This window comes from Spermophilus citellus (genome assembly GCF_964194105.1).
Source record: "Spermophilus citellus genome assembly, chromosome: 2".
Lineage (NCBI taxonomy): Eukaryota > Metazoa > Chordata > Mammalia > Rodentia > Sciuridae > Spermophilus > Spermophilus citellus.
The window spans coordinates 240,374,829-240,385,705 of NC_138183.1; the positions used below are offsets into that span (position 1 = coordinate 240,374,829).

At 36.5% G+C, this 10,877-nt stretch overlaps 1 protein-coding gene across 1 annotated transcript; it reads left to right on the plus strand.

The window, feature by feature from the left end:
• Nucleotides 1-9,560: 9,560 nt before the first annotated feature.
• Nucleotides 9,561-10,496, plus strand: LOC308639013 (olfactory receptor 4P4-like; the record flags this gene model as incomplete). The annotated part of the gene is made up of 1 exon (XM_081276945.1): nt 9,561-10,496. The coding sequence occupies one exon, from the start codon at nt 9,561-9,563 to the stop codon at nt 10,494-10,496; it is 936 nt and encodes a 311-aa protein (XP_081133071.1).
• Nucleotides 10,497-10,877: the final 381 nt, after the last annotated feature.

A 10,877-nucleotide genomic window follows, 5' to 3' on the forward strand; every position in this document is an offset into this window, starting at 1 on the left:
TTGCAGGAACCAGTGCCTTGCCTCAATTTTCAGATTGTATACTTTGTAGTCTTTATCTGATGTTCTTTATTCCATTTGATCTAGACCATTGGTTATGCTTTCTATTGAGTTTTTTATTTGATTTATTTTATCCTTCATTTCAAGGATTTCTTGCTTTTATTTTTTAAGGGTCTCTATCTCTCTCTTGAAATCATCTTTTGCTACTGATATTTGCTCTCTTATCTCTTTGTTGGACTGATCAATTTTTCCCTGTATTTGCTCATTTGGGTTATTCTTTCATTCACAGACAATTTTAATTATGAATCTTCTGAATTCTTTCTCTGACACTTCATCAACTTCACTGTCCCTGGGTTCTGTTATTACAGTGTCCTGGTTTGTTTGGGGCACTTTCCTCCCTTGTTTTTCCATGTTGTCTATGTGTCTTCCTTTCTTGCAGCTTGAATCTGAGATATTACAGTTTCTACCCTATATTCTTGCAGTACCTATGCAGATTGTCTCTACCTCACCTTGGTTTTGGGCTTCCAGACCCTGCTGGTATCCATCAATGAATGCTACTGCAACTAAAGATGGTGACAGCAATAGCCAAGGTGACTTGAGATAATAGGTAAGGTCTCCCAAATTGGAAGCAATATCTTACAGAGAAGGGGCTGAAATGGTGGACCTCACACTCTCTTTGGGATACCTGCTCTGAAATCTAGCTTCTTGTAGGTCCTGTCTACTGTCAAAATATTAGGGGGTACTGTGTGTGGAAGGCTACTGGGATGAGTGCAATGTCCCAAGATGAAAGTGGGTTAGGCTTAGGCTCCCAAGTAGAGGAATGGGGCAAACTCAAACCTATCCTGTACCTGGGTCCTGCACAAGTTTGTGTGGGCCAGGCCTGGGCTCGCACGGTAGTTTGCTGGTCAGAAGATGTGGTTCTTTGCAGGAACCAGTGCCTTGCCACAAAGGTAAAGGGGTAGACCCAGGCTTACTGTGAGCCTAGGTCCTGAGCAGGTTGGTGTGGGCAGATCTGGGCTAGGCCTGGGCTCCTGTGGTAGTCTGCTGGTAGAAAGAAGCGGTCCTGTTCCTGAGGCTGGGCTCTGGTGGGTGTCTTCCCCACCAATGGAGGGGTGGATAGGTGTTGGGGGAGGTGCTAATTTGAGTCTGGGTTTCACCCAGGGTGTTATAGACAGATCTGGGCTGGGCATGGGCTCCTACAGTAGTCTGCTGCTCAGAAGGTGAAGTCCTGTGCCAGAGACTGGGCTCTGACAGGTGTATACACTGTAGGTGGAGGGGTGGACCTGGGCCTACTACTGTGAGCCTGGGTCCCATGCAGGCTATTGTGGGCAGATCTCTTAATATTTATTTAATAGCTTTAAATGCTCCAATGTTGGATGCATATGTATTTGTAGTTGTTAACATTCTCTCAATAAATTTATATTTTATATGCCTTAACATATAGCCATTTTCAATCTTTTATTTTTCTTTTAGCCTGAATACCAAAGGTGTGATTTACACAGCACTATTGCAATATCAGAGTAATCTCCGTTTGATGGGACACTCACATTTACCAAAGTTTCATCCTTTCATATTGCCAATTAGTGTCATCCTTCAAGTTGGAGAACTCCTTTAGCATTTTTGTGACAGGTCTGGTGTGATAAACTCTGTCAGAGTCTACTTTCCTGGGAAAGTCTTTATCTTTCTTTCATGTCTGAAGGACTTCTTCTTCATAGTTTGATCTGATGAAGGGGGAGGTCTGAATTCAGTTGATGAAAATTTGTGTTGTTCATATTTTTGGAAATTGTAATTAGAATTGTTGAAAGCTTTCATGTTGCCAGATATGGGCAGCTAAGTCTAAAAAGTTGATAGTCTTGCTCAAGTCCACAATGATCTACTCATTCTATTTACAGTCAGGTGATGAAACCCAAATATATTTGTGGATTTGATTATTATTTTTTTAAAAGAGAGAGAGAGAGACACACACACACACACACAGAGAGAGAGAGAGAGAGAGAGAGAGAGAGAGAGAATTTTTTAATATTTATTTTTTAGTTATCGGCGGAACACAACATCTTTGTTTGTATGTGGTGCTGAGGATTGAACCCGGACCACATGCATGCCAGGCGAGCGTGCTACCGCTTGAGCCACATCCCCAGCCCTGATGTGATTATTTTTCCTGAAGGCTCTGCAGTGATTGGTTCATGCCCTGGTTATAATTACTTACACATGCAAACTCTCCTTCATTCCCTGATCACTTTGTCATTATGAAATTAAATCTGCTATCCTTGGTAGTATTCTTTGCTTTGAAAATTCCATTACATAATTATGTAGCTTCTCCTTTTTTGACTGGTATCTACTATATATGTATACATACATATATATTTGTTCTGTTTAGTTAAATTTAGATTCAAGTTTGACATATTTTTACAAACAAGTAGTGTGTCTTACTCTAATTAGGATCCCAGTATTGTGGATGTACATGATGTGCAGATTCACTGTAGTGTATTCGCATATGTACATAGGAAATTTTTGTCAGATTCACTCCACTGTCTTTCCTATTTCTGTCACCCCTCCCTTCCTGTCATCTGTCTAATTCACTGAACATCTTCTATTCTTGCTCATTCCTTGTGGGTTAGCATTCACATATCAGAGAGAACATTTGACCTTTGATTTTGGGGGTTGGCTTAATTAAGTAAGAATGATATACTCCAGATCCATTTATTTACTGACAAATATCATAAACCCTTCTTCTTTATGACTGAGTAATATTTCACTGTGTGTGTGTGTGTGTGACATTTTCTTTATTCAATCATGTGTTTAAAGGCATTTAAGTAGGTTTCATAGTTTGGTTTTTGTGAGTTGAGCTGCTGTAAACATTGATGTGGCTGCATCAGCATAGAATGCTGACTTTAATGGATACATAGGAAGAAATGGTCTAATTGGGTCAAATGGTGGTTGCATTCATAGTTTTTTGAGAAATCTTCTACTACTTTCCAGAGCAGTTGCACCAATTTACAGTTCCACCAGCAATTTATGCGTGTACCTTTTCTGGCAAACTCTCACTAACACTCATTGTTACTTTGTATTCTTGATGGGTGCCATTCTGACTGGAGTGAGGTGAAATCTCAGTGAGATTTTAATGTGCCTGTGTCTAATTGGAGAGATGTTAAATATGTTTTCATGTGTTTTCACGTGATTCATATTTCTGCTTTTGAGAACTATCTGTTGAGTTCCTGCCTATTTATTGATTGAATTATTTGTTTCGTTGACATTAAGCCTTTTAAGTTTCTATATATTCTGGAAATTCACACCTTAAATGAGGTGGGGGTAGCAAATATTCTCTCCCATTCTGTACACTCTCTCTTCATGCTTTTGATAGTTGCTACTGCTGTAAAGTAGCTTCTTAATTTAATATCATATCATTTATTGATTCTTTTGCTTCTAATGTATTTTTATTTGTATCTTTCTATTATCTAACTGTATTCTCTACATCCAAAATATATTTAGGTACCATTTTTGTTTCCCAATTAACAAATCAACTTTTAATAGAGCTTAGACTATTTCAATTTAATGTGATTATTGATAAGGTTGTTTTTAAATCTCTCATCTTGCAATTTATTTCCTGTTTATTCTATTTATGCTTTAATTTTACTTATCTTATTTTATGATTTTTTTTGCTATTATTTTGTCTTGCTGTTTTAGTGGTTGCCTCAGTTTTACCGTATGCCATTTTAACTTCTCACATCTACCTTCATGTGGTATTACACCATTTTATTTTTGGACATTAACCTTATAATGGTATACTTCCCTTTCCTCTTGCTAGCTTTATGTGCTAGGTCACACATTATTACTTCTAGTACATAATTTATGAATACAAATAGATGAGTATTATTTTGAAACAAGTTCTGTAACGTTGAGCACGTGATTTAATCTCCAGAAACTTTATTTCCTCATCTGAGTAATGAGGAAACTAATCCCATGCAAACATCTTTTTTAACATCTATGACAGATTATGTAAGTACAATGCATAAAATATTGACTGACATACTGCAAATTTTCAAGAAAAATTATTGATATTATGATGATTATCTTTCTGAGTGAAAAGGTCTGGTTTAGATGAGATGTTCTAAAATATTGATTCTGTGCCATTTTGGGTGACTACTGAAGTACTCAGCCTTTTGTCACTGTAACTAAATATGTGCACAGGCTCATTATGAAGAAAAAGAGTTTTAACAGCTTACCATTTGAGAGGTGTAATATCCAAATGGTAGAATGGGGGTTCAGAAAGTTCCTCCCCTTGGTTATTACTCCTCAGGACACAGATAGCCATGGCAGGAGTCGGGGAGGGAGTTATTGCATATTAAGACAGAAGCAGAGAGAACAGGAGGGGTCAGGCCTGCTCCTTTTGTAACTCCCCTTCTCAGAGGAGCTAGCCTTCTCATAAGAGGCCACAATTATCTTAACTAAAATGTACCTCTTGAAGAAGAATGAAATATGGCATTTGTTGGTAAAGGGATGAAACTGGAGAATGTCATGCTAAGGGAAATAAGCCAGACCCAGAAAGCCAAGGGTTGAATGTTTCTTTCATAAACAGAAACTGCACCGAAATAAGAAAAAAAAAAAAGTGGAGTGAATCCCATTGCTAAGAGCCACAGCCAAGTAATATGATGCATGGCACTTTTGGTTGTAAGGTGACGCCAGCTAGCCATTGAGATGATATGATTATGTTAAGATTTGCATTCATATGGATATTGGACTCCTGATGTTCACCTTGGGCCTGCTATGGGACTCCTGGAGAGTTCCCATTGGTTGGGGAAGTACAGTAGGAGGGAATTCCAGGGCAGGAAGTGGTTCTGGGGTTCCAGTAGAAACCCACCGTGTGGGTGGACCGGCTTCTTCCCGGAAGTGTACGGGGTATTGGCGGCATTTTAAAAAATAAAGTTTTGTTCCTGCTTGAGTGGCTCATGATACTGTGCCCAGCCAGACTGCGGCATCCCATGACCATAGAAGGGAGATAGTGCAGTAGAGTAAGGAGATAGAGGGAGAGGGAAGAGGGATGGAAAATGGAGAAACTGCAAAACGAAATTGACTAAATCATGCCATGAACATATATGAATATTCCACTGTGAATTTCAACTTTATGTATCTCCAATGGAAAAGAATAAATAATGACAGAGAGACTACAGAGGAAAGGAAGGGGAGCAGAGGAGGTGTTAGGAGATAGAGCATGGGGAGGGCTACAGGTCCTCAGCTCCCATAATATTTTCCTATGGGGGAAACTGGGCCATCTTGTGGTTGAAGGGAGGGAGCTGCATGATCACAAGGGGAATTCAAGACCCTGAAGGGAAAGCTCCTGATATTAGGCTTCATAGACTTAGGGACTGCCCAGAAGTTAAGTTGTGGCTAGGCAACATACTAGTAGCATGGTAGATTGCTCCTCTTTTCTGTATTTTCCAGGGGCAAAAGAAACATGCCTGGGCAGTGGAAAAGAAATTATTCAAGTTCAGTTGTCTACCAAACTCTCAATCAACTGTAGATTATGAACTTCTCCAGAAGAAGGGGAAAAACTAGCATGGCCCAATAAAATAACTGTGTTGATCAGACTTGGAACTACTTTGCAGCTGAGCCCACTTTGTACTCTGAAAATTTTTTTATTTTATTTTAATAAACCTATTTTTTTTGTGTTCTCCAATCTCTCGATTCTTGCTTTGTTCTTCGTTCTGGTCCTCAAGAATCTGGACCCTGGCTGGGTCTATTGACATTCACCTGTAATCTCAGAAGCTCAGGATGCTGACGCAGGAGGATAACCAAGAACTTGAGCAACATACTGAGAAACCTAACTCAAAATGAAAGTTAAAAAGGACGGGGAATGCAGCTCAGTGGTAAAATCCTCTGGCATCAATCCCAGGTTAAAAATCAAAATACAAAAAAAGAAAGAAAAGAAGAAGCAGAAGATCCTGGACACTGGGCCCTTTGAGGACTATTGCTGTGATGAGGGAGGAGAAGAGGAAAGAGGAGACTCTGGGAACCGAAATGGAGTGTATTATATGCCATGCATATATGATTGAGTCAAAATGAAATATACTGGTAAGTATAAATATAACACACTAATAAACAGATTTTTAAGAAAAGGTTCTACCACCTCCTTATAGCACCGGCCTGAGGAACAAGCCTCCAACATGTGAAGCTTTGGGGTACAAAATTAAAACCTACCTAAAACATAGCAACCACATTTAGTGTGTAGATACTTTGTTTCACAGAGGGTGGATGACTGAATTTCAGTGAAGATGTTTTAAAGTCTATGTGTCTTGTAACTCTGCAGGTACCTTAGGAAAATTGATAGTAAATTGGAATGAAAGTGTTCACATGTATGTATATGTGTGTTTATAAATATACATATGAATATGCATACAAATGCATATGTGTGTATACCTCACAAGTACATTTATAATGTATTTTGATTTTTTGACTTTTTAAAACTTTACAATACAATTTCAACAAAATATTTATTTGGAGTCTGTGTCTATCCACCAATAGAAGAGAACATTTATTTTATTATTTTTTTTCCCTTTGTGTCTCACACCCCAAACCACCCCTTTCAGTAATAAGAGTTGATTACTGTGCATGGCCACTAGTCCAGGAGAACGGTGGGGCAGCCAATCATTGACTTATTAATTTACTCTAATGCATTTGAGCTTTTTTCCTTAGTGCCTTTCTAAAATCTATGTTTTACTGCTTTGTCTTTTTTATTCCAAAATTATTGGCTAGAGACATGTGTGTCTGATTGCAGGACAATTTAGACATTTATTAATCACATTATTTAAGAAAGAATTTTGGTGGAATATACATTGAAACCCAAATGAGGACCTAGGGATGATGGGCAGTGCTTATTAAACATAAGATTGCAATTTTGTAAGTAATTCTTGGTTGAATAACTTTTATTCTATCAGGAGATTAGGCATTAGAATATCATGTTTTCCTTGTTATTTCCCTAAATGATATATTTATTTTGATATCTTAATAAATGTCAAAGTACCTTGTAAAATTGAGAACAATATTGTGAAGGATGGATAAATTCAAAATAATCCTATGTATGCTTTCTAAACATCATTGTAAATGGTAACAGAGAGTGAAATATATAAACAATTGCTGGGAAAAATATTTACATATTGTATAAATCCACAGTGGGTGATTGACTATCGTCTCCTTATCTGGAGAGCCTGCTTTTCCTTGATGCCACATTCTTTATAAAACGTAAATATCTAAGACTGAAGACAAAAACATAGGCACCATATTTCAATTCATGTTATTCTAAATGATGTCAAACACATAGATATTACAGGTATCTAGGTGACCAATGTTCTGCTTATTAGCTCAAAAGTTTACCAATGCATAGTAACTTTAATTAAAAAATTGTTTGTCTTTTATTTTATTGTACTCTCTAATTTCTAATATTTACATTATTGATTGTATAACATGCACACTTTAAATAATGAGGTATTCCTCCTCATTTGCATGTTTAACATCTGAAAAGTTAGTTTTTTTTTTTTTTTAATGTCACAATGTCATATTTTTCCCTATTTTTCCTTTCATGAGAAGTTGTTCCTGTTGCTCTTCTCCCTGCTCTTCCAAGAGTGATGGTAGCTCATTTCCATAAGTATTCAGGTTGGAACATTGCTGTTTATGCTTGTCAAATTAAAAGTCTGCTGCTGCATAACAATTTCAAAGCAAAGCAATTTGTACCACAAGTTTATCATTATAACTACAGTGTTGTGTCTGTCAGTGATCTCTTGGTATCAGTGTTTGGTAGTTTCCCCCACTACTGTATATCAGATACAATCCCTTATGGAAGGAAACTAAACAATAATTCGGAGATGTATTTTTTTCTTATTTCAAAATGTATTAAATATTTGAACTGGGGAATTCACTGTTTTTATTAATTAGTTCCTCTATACAGAAAGTAATAGTTAAATATGATGGGTATTTTACTGCTAAATTTATTCTAAGAGTTAAACTTATGATCTAAAATTTATTTTTAAGATCACTTCTGTTTTACGTATACTTATACAAAGGAATGTAATATGTTATTTTCAGTGGTAACAAAATTTTCAATTTTTGTGACAAAATATTTAAGTAAAAATGTTACTGAGGTACTAATGTGTACACAATTTCAAGGATAAGACTTGTCTTTGTATTAAAGAGGAAATGTATGAATTATTATAGAATTGAAAGAATATGGCCATGGTGTGTCTCTCCCCTGTTAATGTAATCAAATGTATTCAGCTAGAACTGCAAGCTTAACTTAGTATATTATGCAATGTGGGTTAGAACTATAATTCTTACCAGTTGCAATAGTCTTAAGAACCACAAGTAATATGGCTACATGATTTTAAAAATGCTAATCCTATTATTCCATATGTTGCATTAATGATTTCTGTGATATTAAAAAAAATGTATCTGTAGGATCAGATAGAGATGCCACATTAAATTTAGGAGTAATGTAGAAAGTACACCTGGAAGCCATCTAATTCCTCCCCAGTGACAAGAGATGGCAGAAGTATGTCATCTCTACTTCAATCTTCTGTTGCCTTGGTGATTCAAACCCTGATCCTACAAAGAATAAAATATGTGAATCCATGAGTAATCCAGGCAACACATAATAGCTGAGAACTCCCTGAACACAACTTGCCTTTACATTGTATAACATTTGTTATTGATTCTATGTGTTCATGATTCATTCTAGCAGAACAATACATTATATAGAAATCAAATAATCTGTGAATTTAAATTAGCTTTTGTTTGTTTATTTGTAACATTGATATTAGTGATTCTTGAATTTGCCTTAAGATATCCTGTTTTACACTTAAATTTAAATAAGATAGACTTTCTTATGATTTTTATAAATGTCAGTCTTTAACAGAAAAACATACGTTTCCTTTTTTTTCTAAGTTTTACATATTTATCTATCTGTTGTTGATTTATAGTCAGAAAATCTGCTATCTTATGTTTAATATGCAGTGCCCACAATCTCTAGGGTTTCAAGGAATATCCCACCAATCACACAGATCCCAATTTAGGTTTTAAAGTAAATACAAATGTATTCCTTGAACACAATTCTGCAGACAATACGGAGAGCTGTTCTATTTCATGCCGGGGAAAGAGAGCATTGCCTGCAGTGAAAACACAGTCATGAATGAAGAACATACTTAGAATTATAAAACAGTGCTTTGCATCATACTAAATTATTTTCCTGCTTCTAAATGTCATAAATAATATCCGTGGAACATCTTTTAGGTAAATGAAAATTTTAAATCCTACATTTCAAAAATTAATAAAACATATTCTTAGTATTACCAAAATGACAGAACACTGGAAAATTTTTAGTAAGAACTATGAGAGAAATAAGTTATAAATCACAAGTACAAATATAATTGATGAATTGATTTATCAATTCACTTTTTGATTGTTAGACTGGCTTCCAGTACTTGATAGGATTTACAGGATTGTGTTCCAATTGCAAATGATTTTCTCTAAATTACTTTTCCACAGATACTCAGATTTTTGCACAGAGCATGCAAAATATGGAAAGTCAGAGGAACATATCAGAATTCGTTCTCATGGGCCTTTCTTCTGACCAAAACATTCAAATATTTTGCCTAGTGTTCTTCTTATTTTGTTATCTTTCCATCTTGGTGGGAAACGTTCTGATCCTCATCTGTATTGGATGCAGTTCTCTTTCTCACCAACCCATGTACTATTTCCTCAGTCACTTGTCTTCTATGGACATCTGCTATACCTCCTTTGTGACACCCAAACTGATTGGTGACCAGCTAGTGGGAAGAAACACCATCTCCTATGGCTACTGCATGTGGCAGGTTGTTGTGATGCACATCTTTGGATTGATTGAAGTACTAATCCTGACAGCCATGGCGTTTGATCGCTATGTCGCCATCTGCAAACCTCTGCACTACATGATAATCATGAGCAGAACCAGGTGCAATGTCCTGATCTTGACTGCCTGGGCTGGTGGAGCTGTCCACTCCTTTTCCCAGTTCTGTATGATTATCCAGTTGCCCTTCTGTGGTCCCAACACAATTGACCACTACTATTGTGACATTTTTCCTTTGTTGAAAATTGCCTGTACTGATACCTACCTCATTGGTGTCTTTATGGTTGCCAATTCAGGACTGGTTGCCTTGGTAACATTCATTCTCTTGTTTGGGTCTTATGTGATCATTCTATTCACATTAAGAAATCACTCAGCAGAGGGGAGGCACAAAGCCCTCTCTACTTGTGGGTCTCATATCACTGTGCTCATCTTATTCTTTGGACCTTCCATATTTGCCTACCTTGGACCTCCTAACACTTTCCCAGAGGACAAAATCTTTGCTCTGTTTTACACCATTATTGCTCCCATGTTCAGTCCCCTCATCTACACCTTGCGGAACACAGAGATGAAAAAGGCTCTGAGAAAAGTTTGGTGTCAAAAAGTATTTTTAGAAGAAAAACATAATTGACTTGTAATATTTAATGTCCCTACAACTGTATGCATCTGAAAACAGTTACTTGCCTCCAAGGAGCACTATTGTTTTCGAAGTATTGAAGACAAATCATTTGTTGATAAATGTCAGAAATCAGGAACTGAAGAATTAGAAGCAAAATGACAATTGCACTAATGAGTCTGAGATGGAGTAGTATATGTGTGTACATACATGTGATATGATATTCCTGTTTAATGGAAGGGCAAATTTGTGACTTTGTAATAGCCAACTCTGATGCTAATTTACAATTTTAATAATTATTTAATCTGTAATTCATGCAGGGGAACAGAAATTTATTTGATCTTTCCTTAGAAATTGAGTAAATTGAAAGTGTTTTTCAGAAATAATTTTTATTAC